Raw genomic sequence first — 23,995 nt, 5'->3', positions numbered from 1 at the left:
TTTAAAACCTTACTGTGGTGTTAGATAGGTTACTTTTTGAATGTAGGCAGAATTTAGTACACAGTGATCAATGAGATTAAGTCTTATTACATTGTTACCTTGGTTTGGTTTCCTTAATTGTAGGCTAAATGGTAAATCTGCTGTGATCTGCGATAAGTTCACTAGTAGTGCTAGGCTAAGTGTACACATGCAGACGTTTGTAGTCCAATATGATCTGAACACAAGAAGTACCAATTACAAATGCTTATGCCAGCTTGAGATTAGGCTTTAGTGGTATCTTTGATGCCACCCTGCACTTGGTGAAAATGTAATAACTTCTCCCAAGATAATATTGAAATAAAGCTCGTATCACTGAGCGCCTCAACCTCTATTTGAGTTGGATGAGATAAGAAAGAATGTAATAGAAATTCACCAAATTGAGCTCTAAGCCGGTATATAGGATGATCACCGTACATGTTAAGCCTGATTAAACCTAACACTTGTCTTTTCAAAGTGTTGTTTTTACTAAAGAAATGGAGTTGGAAAATTTCATGCAGAGATCCCATTTCGGTGACCGATTAAAACTTAAACTCAAAAACACCACTTGTATCTTGCCCACTTGTACTGCTTAGCTGTCGTATCACACTTCTGCTCTGTCGCTTACTGCTAGTATCATCGCTGAGGCATTTAAGACTACTTTGTTTATAAAAATGTTACCCTGCTTTGTCAGATGTTCTAGACCAGGCTTAACAAAAATAGACAAGGTAGTGTCGCCGTATCGTTGCTGACCACTAGATGTTCTCACTAAGACGTGTCTATGATCGCATACTGTAATTTTTCAAACAAGTAAAACTGGCAATAGTGTTAAGCACAGGGTATAGAGGAGGGATTTAATGCATCAGCCATAATCGGACTATTGTCGTGCGAGTGACTTTTGAAAAATTACAATTTATTGTTTTTAAATAACTCTTGTTTTTTAAACTGTTAAACGAACATAACTTACACTATGTTACATTTTCAGGACACAACTGTGATCGACTTCCCTGCAGGCCGGGATAACAGTTTGGTGCTGACGTATCATGAGACAGCCGAAGAAATGAGCCACAACATTGGTGGGATGGCGCCCTTCTTGAGGTAGGTGGTGATCTTTGTAATAGCCTAACAGAAGGCGAGGTTAATACATTTCAATAGATGACTGAAATACAATTTTACTTCTTTAATATCCATGATTGTATATTTTCTTTTACGTAACCTTAAAGCAATACCCAGATTAGAAGTATCGGTACTTTGGGATTATACCGACCACACCCAGACATGAATCGTTATTTGACATTTTGCTTCTACTGATTACTACTAGATTAGCGTAGAACAATATTTCGTCAATATAAAACAGGAATTGTCTTATCGCAAACCCCTCCCCATCCTCAGACAGAGGTCAAAGTCGAGCGGTCTAGTAGATAACGTGATTGCAGAGTCTCGCCGCCCGTTCAGCTGGTGCGTCACTTTGTTGTACTTCCGTGTTTTACCTCTACATTTCTCCAAACACAAAAATTCAACAAAAACAAACATTACCAAACTAAAACTAAACTCTTTATTGAAAAAACACTCAAAACTTGTTTTTATTCTTGATCACATTTCGCCAACCAAAATGCGAGTGCCTCCGGCCATCATCGCGGGCTTCGCCAGCACCTTTGGTGCTGCCCCGCGCTGATGTCAACGAAAGAAAAACATCCCTCGAGATAGTACCTATCAGTAAAATATCAAATTCTAGAGGGGCTGATCAGAAATATAAATTGAATTGTAATGGAAAGGCAATTATGTACCGTGCAAATCATGTGATGCCGCGCGGCCTGCCATAATCGGGATTCTCGATAAGATAAGATAACAGCGACAACAATACTGATCACAATACCTGGAAATGCTTGTAAGTTTGTAATTTTGTAATTAAAGAGTTGTTTTTTTGTTCTATCATGTTTGTTTCTATAAATTTATATTTTTGTGTTCTTCATACTGGTTCGGTCGGTATAATCCCAAAGTACCGAAGTATCTACCTAAAAACTAAATTAAGTAGCCTGTAGATGTACTCGGAATGAATTAGTGTACTTAGAAAATCACAGAATTATTGACTATATTTTTGAATAAATTTACCGATAGTCATGAATGTTAACACTATCTACGCAACAAACACAATTTGTTTTAGTTATGAATCTGCATTTATTTTAATTTTATGTTTAATGACTGATATTTTTTTTAGTTTTGTGTAGGACAAGGTTTATACCCATTAGCCAAAAAAGATAGTGCAAGTGTCTTGTACATTTTAAGTTAAAATATTTTTTAATATGTGTTTGTGATGTTTAAGTTTAAAACAAAAATATATTTCTCTTAATGCGCACAAAATATACACTCTGCACATTATAACTGGAGATATGGCCCTTGTTACAGCTGCCATAAGGTGTCGGCAATCACAGCAAAAGTAATTTCGGAGTACTGTAATACCCTGTTAAAAAATTCTGTCACCTCCTGCTCAAAGCTTGTGCGCCTCAATCTAGAGGTGAATGCATGACTATGCATTCATCGCAAGTCCTCAGGCTGTCTTTCTGCAGTGATGCGTACTTGTCTTTTATCTGGCGTGTTGCTTCCTATTACAAGCTGTACTCTATGTGCCACGAAGGTGTTCACATTTTTTAACAGCCATTAGATGAGTATCCTTTACGTCAACCATTTTTTATAAAAATGTTGATAATTTTTGGAAAAATTGAAAAATGCACTTTAAAATGTGGATGTTGATATCTGCAATAGAAAAAAATGGCAGCCGCAAAAAGCAATGCATAGTTTCAACGGCAGCAAACACTAGCAATAATATGAATGTTCATTTAACAACAACAGACTTTAATAGTTATTGTTGTTTTTATTTAATTACTGTATTTAATAGCAATGGCGTATAAAACACTGTATGGAACATAAACAATAATTACTCAAATCTATCACTGAATGAAACGTCATTATATTGCTACTGTTTCAACTAGACATTGTGTATGGCAGTGCTATTGTTTCTATTGCAGATATAAATGTCAAAACATTAATGTAGACTACTATCGAACTATACTCTCCCACCCTAGACAGCCCTGTCAGTTTGTAATGTAAAAGCAGTCATTACAGTACTGAACGTTTTGTTTGAAAAGCTATAAAATATTGGAATTTGGAACTGCCATAATTTAGAATATGTATACCACCAAATCACATCCGAAATCATGCGGCATAGGGCGGGTTCCTATTGGAAAGAGAATATAGATTTCATTATTAAATAACTTTAAACTAAATAGCAATAATAAATAAAAAAAAAAAACAAAAGTTATCCTTCTGGCTCAATCGGATGTAGTTAGATTTTTACTGCATTAGAATTAACTGAAATATTATTAATCTATTCTAACAGGATATACATGTACTCATTATCTCGAAAACTGTTCAAGATTAAAAAGCAATGTCAATAACAAAAAGTGTAGGAAATGTTATTACAGAACAGTTTTGATTTTGCTCTAGATTCATAAATAACAGAGTTGTGAATTTGTTTTAAGTTTAAACGGTCACCATAATGGAAACAAATTGTAAATTAAGCTGCCAATGAACTTAGTCAAGGTATTTGAAAGTTATAATTAGTTTTAGTTAGGCTAGGAATGGTTTTAATGACTAAAATAAAAAAGGTGGTCTTATGGATATGATAACTTGTTTAGAAAGTAAACTTTCATCGTCTGACCTTATTAGCTGTGGTGGTGGATGGCTTTGTCAATTAAAATTAAACACTACACAATATACTTACAAATAAATAAATTTCACTCGCACATAGACATAAACACGATCGTGCGCAACGTTTCATGCAGGCTGGAGCACGTTCAGTAAGAATTGTTCCTACATAATATCTACCTATTCTGGAACATGTCTCCTTCAGTGTTCATAACTTAGGAGTAGACTCATCGTCTGAGAAAATAAATATCTGCTCATGGCATGGAGTGATGAAATGCTAAGGGCAATTGAATAAAGAACAATCTAACTCATCCTTAAATCTATTTTCTTTGTTTAGTGTGCCCCCAGTTCAGCTCAAAAAACAAACATCTTGGGATTCCAAAAAATCGTAGATGTCAAGTCAAGTTTAATACTGAGTCCAAGTTTACTGCCCATTAATTTCTCACAATAATTTCCTTAGAGATAGGAACCAACCAAACAAAACAGTTGTTAATCCTATACAAAGAGTGACTTAATAGAAATTCCAGACAGTACACAAGAATCGAACACATCCAGAGGTACTTGCCCTCAGCATTTAGTAGCCAATGTGAAACCGGTCTTAGGACATTGAACATTGCTGGTAAATCTGTCTTGTGAGGGTATTGAGCATTGCTGGCAAATCCGTATTGTGAAGGCATTAAGCATTGCTGGTAAATCTTTCTTGTGAGGGCATTGAGCATTGCTGGTAAATCATTCTTATGAGGGCATAGAACATTGATGGTAAATCTGTCTTGTGAAGGCATTGAGCATTGCTGGTAAATCTTTCTTGTGAGGGCATTGAGCATTGATGGTAAACCCGTCTTGTGAGAGCATTGAACATTGCTGGTAAATCTGTCTTGTGAGGGCATTGAGTATTGCTGGTAAATCTGTATTGTGAGGGCATTGAGCATTGATGGTAAATCCGTCTTGTGAGGACATTGAACATTGATGGTAAATCCGTCTTGTGAGGGCATCAATTGAACATTGATAGTAAATCTGTTTTGTGAGGGCATTGAGCATTGATGGTAAATCTGTCTTGTGAGGGCATCAATTAAACATTGCTGGTAAATCTGTCTTGTGAGGGCAATGAGCTTTGCTGGTAAATCTGTATTGTGAGGGCATTGAGCATTGATGGTAAATCCGTCTTGTGAGGGCATCAATTGAACATTGTGGTAAATCTGTTTTGTGAGGGTATTGAGCATTGCTGGTAAATCAGTCTTGTGAGAGCATTGAACATTGCTGGTACATCTGTATTGTGAGAGCATTGAGCATTGATGGTAAATCTGTCTTGTGAGGGCATCAATTAAACATTGCTGGTAAATCTGTCTTGTGAAGGCATTGAGCTTGCTGGTAAATCTGTATTGTGAGGGCATTGAGCATTGATGGTAAATCTGTTTTGTGAGGGCATTGAGCATTGCTGGTAAATCAGTCTTATGAGGACATTGAACATTGATGGTAAATCCGTCTTGTAAGGGCATCAATTGAGCATTGCTGGTAAATCTGTCTTGTGAGGGCTTTGACATTGCTGGTAAATCTGTATTGTGAGGGCATTGAGCATTGATGGTAAATCCGTCTTGTGAGGGCATCAATTGAACATTGTGGTAAATCTGTTTTGTGAGGGCATTGAAATTTGCTGGTAAATCCGTCTTGTGAGGGCATTGAACATTGTTGGTAAATCTGTCTTGTATTGATAATTGTCTTAACTAAATTAGGTTTCTTAAAGTGTACTATCGCTTTGTTTATGACAGTAAGTACCCACTGAAGGGAAAGTAAAACATAATAATAGCTCCATTACTTTCAGTCAACATGATGTTGCTGAAGTTGTTCATATTTCACAACCCACTTTCTATGTTTTGTTGCTGAATTCCTAAGGACAAAATGTGTGTTTGCAAATATTAGAAATGAATATTTCTTCCTAAAGTAATTTTTTTTTAACAATTGTCATTCTAAAGTTAATGTTAATGAAACCAAAATTTCATAAAAAACAGTTTGTACATGTATGTGAGTAAAAATAATGTCCAATCAATAATGGTTACAATAGTTAAAAAAATTAAAATTTAATCTTATTGTTAAGTATATCACATTTTTTAACAGTTTTTGGTTGATAGGAAGGACTCATTTTGAGAATTATATTATTTCATCCTTGTTTGTAAATGGAACAATGAACTTGGGATTGAACTGCAATATTGTTTGTTATTTATATGATATATAATTATATGTTTCTACATCAATTTAAACGTCCACTATTGAAGACATTTCATTAAATATTGGAATAAATATAATAGACAACATTGGATAATGTAAAACTTTAGTATTAAGTAAGTTAGGTATGGTATGGGTTATAGTTAGAATAAGTTTGTATTCTATAACTATAACCTTAAGATTTATATCTAATTGGAGAATTAAAACATCATGAAATGTTACAGTAATTCAAATTAACGATCATAAAAAAGTTTAATCATGTTAATTTACAAATTCTGTTATATTTAAGCGATTGATCGTTCCGTAGCAGTGGATACAAAACCCACTGTTCATTTCCATGTTCCGTGACCAAATACACGACTCTCAAGGTTTCTGCAAGAGATATGGAATGAAAACAATAGGTTTTGCTTCAACACAGATCTCTAATGACATTTTTATTAATGGATTTATGGGCATTTGTAAAAGTAGATCAGCTAGTCTGATAGTATGTAGGTAGCTACTAAGCTGCTTTATCTGAGAAACAGTTAGATCAGTCTGTGTGCTGTGTTGTATTAGTACAGTTGTAGTGAGTTTTATATTCTGAACAATAATAGATTTAGATCATTTTTGCTGTGGGCCATTAACAGTTGTGGTAATTGATTTTAATGGTAACATTTGCTTCTATTTAAATCCTCTTAGTATATTAGATCAATAGTCTTTGTGAGTAATATTTATGCTCTATGCGTCAATTTAGGATCTAGAAACAAATGATCATTGTAAGAGTCTTAATTTATATGGGAGATGGAAATATGACAGGTTTTAATGGATATGCAGTGATATAATTTGAGGATCTTGTTTAATAAAATATGCAGTCACATGATGAATAACCACACCCACAGCAGTCTTGCATGTGTAGCCTGTCATCTGTCAGTATTTTCATCCTCCAAATGTTGTTACAGACAGTTTCAATAAATATGCAGTCTTAATTGTAAAATGTCTTGTCACATGATGTTCAGCCACACCCACAGCAGTCTTGCATGTGTAGCCTGTCATCTGTCAGTATTTTCATCCTCCAAATGTTGTTACAGACAGTGTCAATAAATATGCAGTCTAGTAAATGTCTTGTCACATGATGTCATGTGTAGCCTGTCATCTGTCAGTATTTTCATCCTCCAAATGTTGTTACAGACAGTGTCAATAAATATGCAGTCTAATTGTAAATGTCTTGTCACATGATGTTCAGCCACACCCACAGCAGTCTTGCATGTGTAGCCTGTCATCTGTCAGTATTTTCATCCTCCAAATGTTGTTACAGACAGTGTCAATAAATATGCAGTCTAATTGTAAATGTCTTGTCACATGATGTTCAGCCACACCCACAGCAGTCTTGCATGTGTAGCCTGTCATCTGTCAGTATTTTCATCCTCCAAATGTTGTTACAGACAGTGTCAATAAATATGCAGTCTAATTGTAAATGTCTTGTCACATGATGTTCAGCCACACCCACAGCAGTCTTGCATGTGTAGCCTGTCATCTGTCAGTATTTTCATCCTCCAAATGTTGTTACAGACAGTTTCAATAAATATGCAGTCTAATTGTAAAATGTCTTGTCACATGATGTTCAGCCACACCCACAGCAGTCTTGCATGTGTAGCCTTTCATCCGCCAGTACTTTCATCCTCCAGATGCGGTTACAAATAGGGTCAATAAATATGCAGTCTAATTGTAAAATGTCTTGTCACATGATGTCTAGCCAATCCCACAGCAGTCTTGCATGTAGCCTTTCATCCGCCAGTACTTTCATCCTCCAGATGCGGTTACAAATAGGGTCAATAAATATGCAGTCTAATTGTAAAATGTCTTGTCACATGATGTCTAGCCAATCCCACAGCAGTCTTGCATGTAGCTTTTCATCCGCCAGTACTTTCATCCTCCAGATGCGGTTACAAATAGGGTCAATAAATATGCAGTCTAATTGTAAAATGTCTTGTCACATGATGTTCAGCCACACCCACAACAGTCTTGCATGTAGCCTTTCATCCGCCAGTACTTTCATCCTCCAGATGTGGTTACAAATAGGGTCAATAAATACGCAGTCTAATTGTAAATGTCTTGTCACATGATGTCTAGCCAATCCCACAGGAGTCTTGCATGTAGCCTGTCATCCGCCAGTACTTTCATCCTCCAGATGCGGTTACAAATATGGCCAATAAATATGCAGTCTAATTGTAAATGTCTTGTCACATGATGTCTAGCCAATCTCACAGCAGTCTTGCATGTAGCCTGTCATCCGCCAGTACTTTCATCCTCCAAATGTGGTTATAAATAGTATCAATATATACTGTAAATAGACAAAAGAAGACATTTGTAGATCCAAAGAGATAAATTTTTACTGTGATTGAAGCAACATACAAAACATTCAAAAATATTTCCATCAGGAAGTAGCAATAACCAGACAAAACAGAAAATATTCATGTCAATACATCAATTAGAAGTTTTAAAACCTGCCGTAGTTGACAACTCAAAGCAGATAGCATTTGTAGAGTAGATTGAGATAGATTATGGCACTGGAGCTTTAGTTTCAGACATCTCATTAAGGTACAATGAGATGCTTGACTGTTTAGAGACTAATCCAATACTGCTTTCTTCAAATGCTTCTTTTTATACTGCTCTTGTTTATTTTTGTATACTAATTTACATACATGGGTAATTTCTTAAAAATGTTTCATAAAACTGTGTAAAATTCTCTTTTAAATTATATTGTTGCTCACCAATTAAAACAATTTAAATGTGGAGAAACAGAAAAATAGCAATGAAAGATATTACAATTTAAAATTCTGTGCGGATCAACAAAGTAATTTTATTAAATTATAATTAATTTAATTATAATAGTTCTTTTAATTGCTTTCAAATTAAAATTAATTATATAACTTTGTGAACTATTTTGCAGAAATGGTGGAGTAGAATCTGTATACCAATTTTTTGTTACGGTATTTTCTTTATCACTTAGTTTTTCTTTATTGTTTGTGTCTAAAATCTAAACATGTTACAGCATGCCGAGGGGGCGTAACCAGATGTACTACAATCAGTGTCCAGGCGGTGAACCCCCTCCCCCGCACATGCAGAGGGGAGTCTGTTTCCCAGACGATAAAATGAATTGCGGGTAAGTAATTCTGGCTAAATATCAGTATTCTTTCTATGAGTAAATACAATGAATCGTGACATTATTGAAGACAATCAAGTGCTAGAAGAGTTACTCAGCTTTTCAAATGACAGAGAAAGTGATGATTTATACCAAGGTGACACAGATAATGATGCTGATATTATTACCGATTATTATTACTTCTTGGAGATGCAAGTAATTTATTGACATTGTGTTTTTACTCAAATAACAAATATAAGCAAAACAGTAATAAATACTTTTATGGTGCTCTTTGATAACTAAAAAACAATCAGGCAAAGCCGCAAAAAGAGGTACTTCCCATCAGTGAAGCGAGTGCAAAATTACCATTTGCATAAAACCGTGTTTCAAGAATTTCAACAGTAAACAAATGTTTAAAAATAAGTGGATTTCAATTGTAAATATGTGTAGCTATAGTGACAGTAATAACAATGCTGAATATAAGAAATAATAATGAGAATTATATATTTATGTTTTAGACTAGTACATGGTGATGTTTATTGGTCAAGTTTTATTTTTTAGAAAAAAACCGTGTTTTTAAGTTTTAAAACAAGACATTCTGTTTAAAAATATTTATGCATGTAAAAGAGGAAAAACTCGGCTTTATAAAATGCAAGTGCCATGGTTTTTTTATAATTAGTTAAAAAGTTAAATTTATTTAAAAAAACATTAAAACGGGTGTCAGTGTAAGAAAGTTGTAAAAATAGGAGAGGGCAATGAAAGTATCAATTTTACAGAGGTGCACCCACTAGTTATTAAAAATGAAATTAATTATAATTTTTTTCCAAACCTAATGATTTGACTGAAAAAATATGTTTGTCTTATTTTGTAGTAGAGCGGAGCCATAAACTCTTGTTTTTCATGTTAGTTCTAGCTAGCCTTTGCCACATAACCAAAGGATTAAGCCTATTCTGATTTGACCATCTGGTTGTGGATTACTTTTGAGCATTAGAACATAGGATGAATTTGATTAAAAATAATACTAACTTGGGCCTCTGATGTCGGGCCGCAGGATGGGAATGGCTGAGTTCAAGCCACCGATGATGTCCAACCCTGAACCTCCTCCACCCAAGAAGAAGCGACGACAGTCCAACAACCAACAGATGAACCAGAACCCACCCCCTGTCATGCAGGACCTTCTGCCACCTCCCTTAACAGGTTAGCAATGTTTATCTAAACTCTCTAGTCTATACTCTCTCCCTGTCCACTCTTATTTTTCCCAATTTCCCTCCCTCTTTTTTCCCCTTTCCCACTCCTTATGATCTATTTTCATTGAGTATCTTGTGCTTTAGAGTATTCCAATGTACCTTGGTATATTAGGACCAAGGGATTAGATGAGTAGATTAGATCTAGAGCATGAGTCAATACAAAACCAATTTCGGTTGGCATCTGTTATTCCGTAAGTGCATTTTATTCTGTATTTAACTCATATTTTGTGGTTTACTTCTTTGATTATGTCATCAAATCTCATTTGAAACTGGACACCACCAACCATTTTCCGCCAACTGAAGAGCAGATATAATTTGCAGTGCATGAGCGTATCAGTCTGTATTAGTGTGTATTTTAAATCAGCCCTATATCTTTGATCTGAGAGAGTAACAGGTTCTCGGACTTTCGAGCATTGGAGTCTATCCTCTTCTTCAGGCCTCAAAAAACCTTAAAACATATGGTTAAACATGTACTAAAAACAAGTTGTACTTCATAAGAACTCAAGCAATTACCGTAGGGGTCCATAGTGACATCCTTATTCAGAATTTATTTGTGTAATGAAATCTCACTGTGATTTTCAGGATACGGAGACACGATAGTTGCATCTAATCCATTTGATGACACGCCACCACAACAGCAGGTGATGTCCATGAACCACATGGGCGGCCGACACATGCCGTGCAGCCCACACATGATGCACATGCCACCCGGTCCGTGTCAAATGGCAGGCAGCCCCATGAACTGTGGACCTCCCATGGGCAGCCCGATGGGTCCCATGAACTGCGGGCCCATGAACAACTGTGGGCCGATGAACTGCGGGCCCGGCATGGGCAGCCCCCTGGGTCCTCAGAGGAGTCCGATGGTTTGTAACTCCGGAGGAGGCATGATGAGCTGCGGCCCACCTCAGAGCAGTCCTATGAACCACCCCATGAACAGGAGTCCGTCCGTCGGCAGTCCACTTGGACCTGTCATGAATGCCATGGGACAGTCGTCAGGTGAGTATGTTACTAAATTAGAAAAGTGAAGCATAACACTCTTCGTACTGTTGCTAGATAGTCATGCTCATATCATATAATTTATTATTTTATTTTTTGTTTGTTTAAAAAAAGGAATGCTGATCTCGTATCTCGTTAAACCTTGTTTTCATGGGGGTTTGTGTGAGGATCTTACTAAACAGATTAAGAGAGAGAGAGTCGATATTGTACATGGTCGATGGTACTGATACAAAGTGCAACGATCACAGACAGGATTTGAACCTGTGCTATCCTCAAATCCAAACTCCGATGTTTTAGACCACTCTGTTATAAAGTTTTCCTTCTGAAAATATTTCTTGCTAAGCAACAGTGTGTGACCTACAATATTTTTATTTCTTTTTTGATCTTTTAGCTAAAAAAAAACTGTGATTTAAGGGCTCTTGAAAATGTTTTTCTTCAATATACAAATTACAGTTCTCATATACAAAATTCTCAGTACAACTTTGGTTTTATCGTAAGATGCAGCTCTTAAGTATGTGCAATGCATATTATATTTAAGTGAATAATTTTTTCCTTGTGTATTCTCATCTTCAGATAGTATTGGGCATATATCAAAATTTGAAAAATTCCAATATGTAGTTGGTTATGCATATTTTATATTTTCTAAACATCAAAATTTTAATATTCTATACCTCACAAATTTCTTTGTGTTGGTCATAAAAAACGGTTTTATTTCATTTTTTGATAGCTTTTGGTAACATTGTATGTAATCTCTAATAGGTTATTACTAATAATCCATTGTTTAACCCTGTGGAGACCAACATCCGATCTGTCAGACGTTGGTACTACGTACCTAAAAGATGAACATCTGATCTGTCGGACGTTTAGATAACTAACGTTTAAATAATAATAAAATCATATCTCTTTATAACGCAAACCCGTCCCTCACTCACTCGCTCAGTAACTCCTCACTAATCAATAATTCTCCAACTTCTCAGAAAGTTGAAATTTGGTACACTTAAATAAAAAAACTAAACATTTTTATAAAGATAAAGCATCTATAGGGATTTACATAAGGTTATAACTCCTAAAACGAACTATATTTTTGTTTTTTTAACTTCCCAATGTTCTAGAAAGGTGAAATTTAACACACATGTTTATGCTTTCAATAGACTACCAATATGGGAAATACCATAGACCAGAAGTAGATTACAATGGCTGGAAGTAGTTACTTTTTGACCGACATAGACTTTTCAGACACAACGTATGTGTATACTTTCTTGATTGGGACAACAATGTAAACACTATTATGGGGCTGGAAATACTGTGGCCTTAAAATTACAAATGGAAGTTGATGCTTTAGACCAAAGAAGATTTTTTCAAATCTGTGTATGTATATATTTTCTTAATCAAGACAAGGCAAATGTTACGATGGCTAGGTACGGAAGTACCTTAGACTGGAAATGGATTATTATGAATGGAAATTGACACTTTTTGACTGAAGAAGACTTTCCAGACCTTCGTATGTACAGTATGTTTGTTTATACTTTTTTCATCAGGGCATCAAAACAAAAGCTACTATGGGACTAAAAATGTCTTAGACAAGTGCTCCTCAAGTGTGCATCACCTCGAAATCCTGCCAGAGGGGCCGCGGTTGAGTGAAATTTATTGAGAAAATAACATATCGTGTGAAAAAAATTATTATTGCCTTCACACTAGATTAGGTGCCACGGTAGTGTTGCCATAATCTTCCTTGCCGACAAAGTTTACAGACTTTTTTTGGTTTTTTAGGGGAACTTGTGTGTCCCACTCCATGGACTATAAATTTTATCTCACAATTCCATGTTTCGTCTCCTTTTACGATTCAGTCCAGTAGTGGATCACCATAACTGTGGTAGGCCTCCAAAAACTTCACAGCTGCCCCATTCGTTGTTTTTTATGGTGATCTGTAAGCATTTTTGGTCCTATCCTTAACAAAATTTATGGTAGCCCCCACTCTATAAGGTATGGACTGATAGTGTGGGGCAATGCAAGTAAAATTAATAACATTCTTATCCTTCAACAAAAATCTATAAGAATTATTACTAACTCACAGCCACTTCAACATTGTAGACCTCTTTTCACTATCTGTAAAATTCAGACCATAATAAACCTGTATCTTTTTGATCTTATGAAATATATCTTTCAAAATCCTCAATTACTAAAGCCTAACAGTATAAAACACTCCCACAATACCAGGAATAAAAATGCTGCATCTATTAATTTTAATAGATTGAGCAAAACTCGTGAAAGCCATTCTGTTATTGCACTGAGGGTGTACAACCATTTGTTACCCTTAGTCCAAAAGTACAATAAAAAAATATTTTTGAATAAATATTACTTATGGCTGTTACATAACCCATTTTATGCACTGGACGAGTTCTTCCAATTAAAAAACGTTTTATTTTAAATTCCCCAATGCCACTGGCTGTACTTGAGTATTGTGGTTTATGTTTGCGTAACTTAAGATATAATTGATCTGAGTTTTATAACTGACATTGCTATATTCATATAAAGCTGTAAGAAGACTTTGTCAATGATCTTTATTTTATGGCAAAAATGTTGATTGATTGTTGATATACTAATTGTTAAATTTTATATATTAATTTTTAATTTTTAAATTTTATATATTGATTATTAAGTTTTATATTTGTTGTAGAATTTTATACCTATGTTGATTTCTATATTTGTTGGGGACTTTTGTTAAATTGTTCACATTTGGTTACAATCTTGTTGCTTTTAACAATTTTATTGTTAATGCTTGTTCTAACTATTTTTAATGCAGCCTGCTTAAAGAAACAAAAAGTACTAGAAATACTGCTTCAAACCACTAAGCTTATACAATGTTGCTGTAAAGGCTACTGTTGGACCTCTGTATGATTTTTATTTTATTTAGTGTTTAGTTAATAGTACATTGTTACATGTACATTTGACTTGGCCATCTGGTGGCAAATAGATATTGTCAATGCTTGTATAAGTCTACGGCAATAAACATAATTTGAATTTGAATTTGAATTTTGAATTTGAATTTGGTAGCGTAGCTTCTGTGAAACAATTTCAATCAATAAAGTCTGTGTAACGTGTGGGAAACATAAATTTCAGTTATTGTGAAACAGCGGTTTTCACGAACTTTTTCGTCAGTGTTGGTGATCAGTCATAATGCTCGAACGGAGATGTTTCTGAAATCACAGCTGGATGCTGACTGAGGTGCCGAGTACAAGCCCACCAATATATACGCGATTGGCGTGTGCCTGGCGTCATCATGTAGGAACATTCCTTACTTTCTGAATAGGTCTCATATTAATAGTCTATCATATTGCTTTGTAGTACACTAATACTTCAGGTTAAATGGAAATGAACTATGGACTGATGTGATGTTACTAATAATTCTAAATTTATAATCTTATACATTTGTCTCTTCTTGTATAACTCCTAAGAGATTTAACTTGTAAACAAGATCTGTTTATTTTACATTTTTTTACAAATTGTGTAAATTGTTTTTTAGGAAGTCCTCTGGAATGCAGTAAAGGGAGTCCGATGCAAGGCCACCATGGGATGAGTTGCAATTCACCGATGGGGAGTCCGATAGCTAATGGTCCAATGGGAGGTGGGAGTTGTGTGGGGCCCCCTATCTCCAGCCCCATGGGGATGGGGGACATGGGTGGGGGAGTGATGAATAGGAGTCCTATGAATGGACCTATGGGAAGTCCCATGTGCGGTATGGGTGGTCCGTCACCTCACATGAGTGGTCCCAACTCGATGGGTGGTCCTTCTCCTCATATGGGTGGTCCTTCTCCTCATATGGGTGGTCCTTCACCTCATATGGGTGGTCCCTCCCCTCATATGGGTGGTCCTCCCTCCCATATGAGTGGTCCCCCCTCCCATATGAGTGGTCCTCCCTCCCATATGGGCGGTCCTCCCTCTCATATGAGCGGCCCTCCCTCTCATATGAGTGGTCCTCCCTCCCATATGGGTGGTCCGCCCTCTCATATGGGTGGCCCTCCCTCCCATATGAGTGGTCCTCCTTCTCATATGGGTGGTCCGCCTTCACATATGAGTGGACACTCACCCATGGGTGGACCCTCTCCCCACCAGATGGGTGGACAGTCGCCGCACCACATGAACACGAACATACCCACCAGTGACTGCATGACGGGAATGAACAATGTGAATGTGAACGTGAACAGTGTGAACATGATGGGTAAAGGTATGAACAATGGGCCACCACCCCCAGTGAGTGTGAATTCGGGAATGGGGGGTGGCGGGGGTCCCCCACTCAACACCAATGGACCGCTCAGAGGCCAGATGATGAATCACCATCCAGGGAACATGATGCCTGGCATGCACCCGATGGGTATGGGTCATCCACACGGCTATCAGGGACCGAAGCCTATGCCTGTCTCTGCTGGAAAGGTAAGTGTTAAAATATTTAAACACCTTTCATTGATACCTGCCATATACAGAGTGATCCGTACCACCTGATCCACTGATTGTATTGCTATAACAAGTTAAGATAGAAATTCCCCTATAAAAAAAGAGTTTTATAAAATTATTTTAAACCCCCCAAAAAATTTGCAAAGGTATTTTTGGGGGTTGAGGCTTGTTTTTTGGAACATTTTAAAATGTAGTTTAAACATGTGTTTTAAATGTTTTTGGGAGGGGCGCGTAGTACCCCTCCTTTTATGATTTTAAACGTCTCTTGACACAGATCATTAAACAAAATTTTCAGTGTATCTTTCTGTAAATGTACAGGATGTTAAAAAATCTAAAATAATATAGCTTTAACAGGTTTTTTATTGCTGCTTAATTGAACAACTTATAAAACTTGAAACGTTATCCAATATAGTTGAGGACCTACTCTTCCAGTAAATAACTAAGAAAGTTAATTTCTCAAAACATTTAAATATTAAAAAATTATTTACATTTTGAAAATGTTTGAAATGTTTACACTAAACAAATATTAACCCTTTGCACGTCATAAGCGAGTTACTTCGCATGCATAAAAGTCCGTACAGCGCCCATAGCGAGTTATACCGTGAACTACATTTTACAACATTAGATAGTTTAATAGTTGTCGAATTTGCCGCTAGATGGCAGAGAAAGTCACTTTTGCTGCCTAGTGCCATTAGCCAACGTGCCAACTGAACGTTTGAGGAGTATCAATCGGTAACAGCTGTTTCTTTCTATTCATGTTTGTTTCCCGTACTTCTCGAAACGCCCAAAGCGATTATACTCGCCGCCATTTCATGAAGCGCCGCCATTTCGTGAAGTTCTATCTCTAGTGTTCCTGCTCACTGACAGTTTATGTTTTTACAGTTTTTTTAGTTTATATTACGTTTAGTACTAGTGAACTATTAAAACTATTACTATAGTAATAACTATTATTTATTATTTTGACGTAACTTGTGAATATATTGCCATAATTATGGCTAACGCAGACGATCCGGACTATGATGATTTCGTTCTTGGGGTTATGAACGCCAGGTTTTCAAGTGTAGTTGACGAAGCCGATGACACACGCACAATTTAGAAAAAGTTTAGTGAAGGACCTCGTTGCAAGCAAACTGGCGCAACCAATGAGCAGACGGGGCCGCCGCGGCCGACCCACTCAAGGTTAAGGAACACCACCCGCTGAACGTTTGAACAAGAAACCACATTTTATTCAGAAGAGACCAAAAGGAACAGCAAGATGTGTGGTTTGTCTCAAAAAGGGCTTGAGAAAAGAAACTGTATACTCGTGCAAGACATGTACAGACAATCCAGCGTTACACCCAGAAGTTTGTTTTGAGGCGTTTCATACTTTGGACGATTATTCGTAAAAAAAAAACAGAAAACAGTTTGTAAGATATCTTTTTACTGTTTTCCAAAATGTGTATTTATTTACTTATCACACATCATATCTAGTTCATGTACCGGTATACGTTTGTAAAAATTATACAGTTTTATCAAAATAACGTTTTCATTCATTTCATATCTTCTGGTACTTAAACCTGTTGGGGAGTACTGACGGCTATAACCGTCATCCTACCTAGTGTATACTAGAGTAAGCAAAATTATCCTTAATGAACTCCAGGGAGTAAAGAAAAGAGTTTTGTTGTTTTTATTCAAAATGTATTGAAAACCTTACAAAATATCATAATAATGGATTTTTTGGATCTACAACTTGATAAACTCATACATTTTTGTTTTTTTTTTTTTTAGAATTTTACAAATGTATGATAGTGTTCAAAACACGGGTACACACAAAGTGCTACTTCACATTTTGTGCACTCATAAGCAGTTTCTTTCCTTTTACGCTCACCCCGTGTTGTATTTGAACACACAAAGCAGCGTTTTAGCTTCCTTCGGACATTTTCCCTTACTGGTAGTGGGCGGAGGAAATGGCGACCTGACAAGCGTAGCGGCTGCTGGGCTCCGCCCAACGGGCGCCTCACAGCTGCGGCCTCTTCTCTTGGTGCAACATGTGCTTCCAGTATCTGTCTGATAATGTTAATTCGGAAGTCCATGATGTGAACCTTAGCATTTGGGTTTAGCACTGCACATCAATGATCAATGAATTGCAAGAACCGAGAATAGCCTATAAATGGACGTTGGCGCGAGAAAATGACAGAACATTTGGCGGCAAATCTGTGATTATGTATTCCGTGACTAGGAGCTAGCACCGTACAGCAATAATTACTTTGAACATTTTACAGTCGAAATAGTATGTAAGAACGCCACTAGAGTGCATAAACAGTTGCAATATTGATTGTTTTAGCAACCCCGTCTTTTGGGATCAAACGGCTATAACCGTCTGTACTCTTTTGGAACAACTTTCAGCTACTCCTCAACAGGTTAAAATAGAAAAATATCTATTTCGTTTTAGAAAATGCCCATAAAAGCATTTCATGGTTTTTTATTCTTTAAATCAATTACTTAAACAAATAAAAAAAATGGCTTTACAGTTTTCAAAAAATTAAAATATTTAGTAATTTGGCGCTAGTGCAAAACATATACGTAATTACTTGGCTTGCAAAGGGTTAAAATAAAATGTATTGTTTTCATTACACCAAATTAAAAATAGTGAAAGAAACAACATTTATATGTATTTAAACTTTGACTTTATCTCAAGCGGTTTCAGTTAGTGTAGGCATAAATAACAATTACTAATAATTTATAGCATTTTATTCATGCAATAAATTGTAATAGGATTGAACACTACTAATACTTTGAAAAGTCCATCAATCCCACCAACACCTTATGTGTTCAAACTGTTACCAATTGTTGCCAATGCATTGCTCCACCCGCCCTCTGAAGCAGTCTGTCTACTGAAGACTGGATTTTTTCTGGAGAAATGGAAGCTACTGCATTTCTTATTCTTTCCCTCATATCCTATCCAGTAGTTGGTCTTGTAACATAAACCATACACTTCAACCTCCTCCAAAAGTCAAACAAGTCAGATCTGGAGAACGGGTGGGATAACCGACTGTTGCCTACTGTCCTACCCATTTGTCAGGAAACTATTCAGTGTCAAGTGTATTATGAACAGCGATAGCAAAATGTGGAGGGGCGCCATCTTGCTGCAGTCACATTCTTTGACTAACTTCGTTCTGAAGACCCATCAGTAGGTTAGGTAAGACATTGTTAAGGAAATAATTGTACATATCTCCACTTAAATTTCCTTCACAAAAAATGGGGCCCAATGATTCTGTTTTCAATTATGCCACACCACGTGTTCACCGTCCAATACCTTTGATTGTCTACTGCACATATCCAATGTGGATTCTCGAAGAACTAATAATGCATGTTATAGTGATTCACTTGTTGTTACTTCTAAATTTCGCCTCATCACGTCAGAGGACATCATTAAAGAAGTCAGGATATTCATTCATCCTCTCTTGGGCCCATAAACCAAAGCTCGATACGTTGAAGATAGTCATCTTCGCTTAGGTCTTGATGTAAATATATCTTGTAGGGGTGCATCTTGTTTTCGTGAAGGATTTTTTAAACTGTCGTTTGACTCAACCCTGAGTCAGCCACTATTCTTGGGCTTCAGTCCTGTGGGTTTTGTAGAACAGCTGCTCCTCATCGGCAGATTCTAACTGGCCTCGCAATCCTTACCTTTGTTGTGATCACAATGCACAATTCTAGTTTCCTGAACACAATCAGCTAAGCTTCGAAATATATTTCGTGAGTAGTGATGTCTTTCAGAAAAACGTTCGGACAGCGTACAATAAAGTTGCTGCAGTGAAATTTAGATAACACCCCCCAAAAATATCAACATATCAAACGCCTCCGCAAAGGCGCATGCCATTTTAAAACTTACAAGTGAAACAAAATTACTGTAATTTTACGGTGATTAAGTTTTAAAAAACTGAGTATTAAAAATGTTGCAAGAGAAACAAACATCAAATATAATGCTTCCTAGCTATCATTTGCTTGTTTGGTACTGAAACAGCTAAATTTCATAACAATAATAAAACCTGCAATATTGTTATTGTTTACCAGAAGAACAGTGCACACCTTTCAGCTTACAAAGGTTGAAGGTCCAGGACAGACATTGAAATTGGATTAGTGGTCTCCGTATAAGAGTAATAAGATAGGCTAATAAGAGTTTGAGAATCTGTAACAATTTTACGAACTTTATAAGGACATTGTTTATAGTGCATTAATTGTTTGGATAAGATTATTTGATAATAAATTGGAATAAACTAATTGAAATTGTTGCCTACGGAACCGAAACCGCCAAAGTTTAAATACGAAACCATTTTTTACTACCTTTAATTTGGTGTAATGCAAACCATACGGTATTTAATATTTTTTAGTCATCAACATTTTTAAATGTAGAAATATGAGTCACCCTTGCCAACATTATGAAGACTTAGACTGTTTCTGGTTTCAGCAAATACAAAATGCATTTTCAAACGCAAAATTAGCGTAATAGGGCGCATGCCCCATTTTAGACTTTTTTTTAATTCCAGCATCTTTCTTTGCCGTATGCTACGACATTGATCAGTACAAATTTGCAGTTTGCGTCAGCCATAGCATACAATACAATGGAGATTCTTAATTGTGAAAAAGGGATCCTGAATGAGCTGGTGCAACTATCCTCACGTGTTTTCCGTCTAAGAGGTATACAATTTGGGAAATCTCAGTTGACCCAGAATTATTCGGCTTTCTGTAGAAATGCACATGTTCTATTATGTCCTTGACAACTGTCAAAACATCTGGGACAAAATTTGATATTGTAGACGCAAAAATTCTGTATTGGAAAAATTTTATAAAAAGTAACAGCAATGTCGACATTCTCGTCCATTTCCTCGTCTGCGAAGAGCAATAACTTTGCCAAAACATTCCTTTTGGTCCATATCAATGAAAACTGTAGCCTACATTTCTTCAAAAGAAAAATCTGGACGAGAGAGTTTAAGTCGCGCGTTTACGCTGCGTAAAAGACAATCCTAGGAAAACACTTGGCGCAGTATTTAAGTGCGCTTCTAAACACGCTGCGCACTTGGCCTTAATTACGTAGCACGTAGCTAGGAAAACGTAGCTTAAGAGTAATAAGATAGGATAATAAGAGTTTGAGAATCTGTAACAATTTTACGAACTTTATAAGGACATTGTTTATAGTGCGTTAATTGTTTGGATAAGATTATTTGATAACAAATTGGAATAAACTAATTGAAATTGTTGCCTACGAAACCGAAACCGCCAAAGTTTAAATACAAAACCATTTTTTACTACCTTTAATTTGGTGTAATGCAAACCATACGGTATTTAATATTTTTTAGTCATCAACATTTTTAAAATGTAGAAATGTTTTGGGAACTGAACTTTCTTATTTGGAAGGGTAGTTTCTCAATTATTTTGGATAAATTTTGGAGCTTCATAAGTTGTTTCAATAAAAAAAAAACCAGTTAAATAAAGTTTATTTAGATTTTTTAACACCCTGTAAATTCAAAGCAAGATAAATTGAAAACATTTTTTATGATCTGTGTCAAAGATGCCTTAAAAATGAGGTACAACACACTTATATTTCTCTTTCAAATCCCAGGACCCTATAGAAGTTTTAAAGATATGCTTGCTGCAGTGCAATTGAACATTTATTTTCTAAAATATGTGTACTATTATGTGTCCTTATATTTCTCTTTGAAATCCATGGACTCTATAAGGAGGTTTTAAGATATGCTTGCTGCAGTACAATCGAAAATTTCTAAATATGTGTTCTTTTTATGTGTCCTTATATTTATTTCTCTTTGAAATCCCTGGACCCTATAAAGAGGTTTTCAAGATATGCTTGCTGCAGTGCAATCGAAAAATTTCTAAATATGTGTTCTTTTATGTGTCCTTATATTTCTCTTTGAAATACCTGGACCCTATAAAGAGGTTTTCAAGATATGCTTGCTGCAGTGCAATCGAACATTTCTAAATATGTGTTCTTTTACGTGTCCTTATATCTTTGAAATCCCTGGACCCTATAAAGAGGTTTTCAAGATATGCTTGCTGCAGTGCAATAGAAAATTTCTAAATATGTTTTCTTTTATGTGTTCTCTTATGTGTCCTTATATTTCTATTTCAAATCCCTGGACCCTATATAAGGAGGTTTTCAAGATATGCTTGCTGCAGTGCAATCAAAAATTTCTAAATATGTGTTCTTTTATGTGTCCTTATATTTTTCTTTGAAATCCCTGGACCTTATAAGGAGGTTTTCAAGATATGCTTGCTAATATTCCTTCCCTGTAGTAATAATCCCGGTTTTATAAATAGATTTAGTTCACAAAATTAGCTTAATTACTGTGTCACATTATTTCTTAAAAAACGGATATTCAATACAAATTTCTTGATGCCAAAATACCTAGTGCTGAATTGTGGTAGAATTCACAAGATTATGAAGTAATTTATTCTATGGTGATTCTCAGTTTACAAGCCTGGAACATAAGGAGTCATTACTAGATTGAGAACTTGAACTTGATCGCAGTTAGGTCATTGGGCATTTATTGCCATTATAATTTTAAACATCGAAATAGTTAAAATATAGATATTAAGGTTGCGTACAAAACGCCAGACTGTAACAGGCTTTACGTTCTTGGACTCTAGAAGTGATGTACAAGTGCCAACTGCCAATGTCTATCCTTATGTTCAGGTATACCCAGTGGACCAGCCTATGGTGTTCAATCCCCAGAATCCCAACGCTCCCCCCATCTACCCTTGCGGCATCTGCCACAAAGAAGTTCACGACAACGACCAGGCCATCCTCTGCGAATCTGGCTGCAACTTCTGGTTTCACAGGTTAGTGTTCCTCAACTCGTTTAGTTCCAAGATACCCAGAATCATAGGCTGATCTGTGATAGTTTTTTCACATTTGACGAATTTCTACTATATGAATTCTGACCAATGAAGTTATTATTTCTCACAATGTAATATGATTGTATAAGGTTTCAATACACTTACAGATGTTATTAAGTGACACAGTTAACTTTTTCATCACATTTTTTTGTTTTAACTCTCACAAAATCGATTAGGCAACAATGGTAAATCATTAAGTATGTGTAATATTGTCCTTCATTTGTATATAGGATATTCTATTTGTCAGCAAACTATTCATGTCAGTGGTTTCCTGCGATGTGATGATTGATTGTAACTAAAAGACAATATATTATAAGGCGATTTGTGTCATAAAAAGTACTGAATATACATTTTTACAAAAGTAATATTTAATTTTAGTTTTCCACAGTTTTGTATTTTTATATTATTATACCAGTTTAAGTGTAAAGTTCTTGTTTAACTAAATATTTTAAATTTATTCATGGTGGATTCTATAAGTTTGCCATATTCACGGTGTGTAATGATAGTAAGATGACATTATGTTGTGATTGCAGGGTGTGTACGGGTCTGATAGAGGCCGCGTACCAGCTGTTGACCCAGGAGGTGTACGCCGAGTGGGTCTGCGACAAGTGTCTTCAGTCGAAAAAACATCCCTCTGGTCAAATTCAAGCCTTAACACTGCGTCAACGCTCATGCTCGCGCTCTGCTCATTCTCAGATGTTATTTATTTTTTGTAAGGACAGCCCCTTGTTAATAAAGTCCGCGGCCCCCTTGTACAGCTGGTTTGTACGTTGATTTTGAACTTCCTTGTACGAGGATAGCGTGTTAGATTTTTACGTATCAGTTGATAAAACGTGTACAGAAATTGAAAGCAATACGACTGTGGTGCTTTGTCGAATACTAGTTATTAGGTTTTAGTTTTAGCCGGCCCGACTGACGGAACGGTTTTGTTACGGTTGCGCGCTGTCGATTTGATTTTTCTAAGTGTTGGACTGACATCAATGCAGTGTGCCACCGTTCTTTGTGCACGTTACAATGACCTTTCTCAAGGCTTAGATCACGAATGGTCTGATTTATCAAGTACCTTTAATACTCGTTGGTGTATGAAAGAGCATTATAACGTGCACAATGGCGGGTGTCACATTGTGCTTCAGTGCAATACTTCGAGAACGGTGATCTGGCATTTTAATCTTTTGAGAAGGATTCATTTTTGAGTCTTTATAATTTATAAAAAGTCATTTAATTTGTATTTTAAAACGAAATACTTCATTTAAAAGACTGCTACTGCTTGCATGAACTGAATCATTGTGAAAAATAATCGGTTGCTGAGTCAACTTGTAAATAACCGCTACATATTCCTCTGTGTTCA

At 36.1% G+C, this 23,995-nt stretch overlaps 1 protein-coding gene across 1 annotated transcript in view; it reads left to right on the top strand.

Moving 5' to 3' along the window:
• Positions 1-23,591, top strand: part of LOC124365780 (protein pygopus-like) — a 56,512-nt gene extending 32,921 nt beyond the window's left edge. Inside the window, 8 exon segments of the mRNA XM_046821791.1 lie at positions 1,001-1,113; positions 8,972-9,082; positions 10,113-10,258; positions 10,891-11,304; positions 14,828-15,735; positions 22,445-22,590; positions 23,181-23,268; positions 23,270-23,591. Of these exon segments, the coding sequence (XP_046677747.1) occupies positions 1,001-1,113; positions 8,972-9,082; positions 10,113-10,258; positions 10,891-11,304; positions 14,828-15,735; positions 22,445-22,590; positions 23,181-23,268; positions 23,270-23,302 (1,959 nt within the window). The 3' untranslated portion in view covers positions 23,303-23,591.
• The last annotated feature ends 404 nt before the right edge of the window (positions 23,592-23,995 follow it).

The sequence above is a fragment of the Homalodisca vitripennis genome, chromosome 7, assembly GCF_021130785.1.
Source record: "Homalodisca vitripennis isolate AUS2020 chromosome 7, UT_GWSS_2.1, whole genome shotgun sequence".
Classification (NCBI taxonomy): domain Eukaryota; kingdom Metazoa; phylum Arthropoda; class Insecta; order Hemiptera; family Cicadellidae; genus Homalodisca; species Homalodisca vitripennis.
The sequence above is the reverse complement of the archived record's forward strand: the minus strand, read 5'-3'. Positions and strand labels throughout refer to the sequence as shown.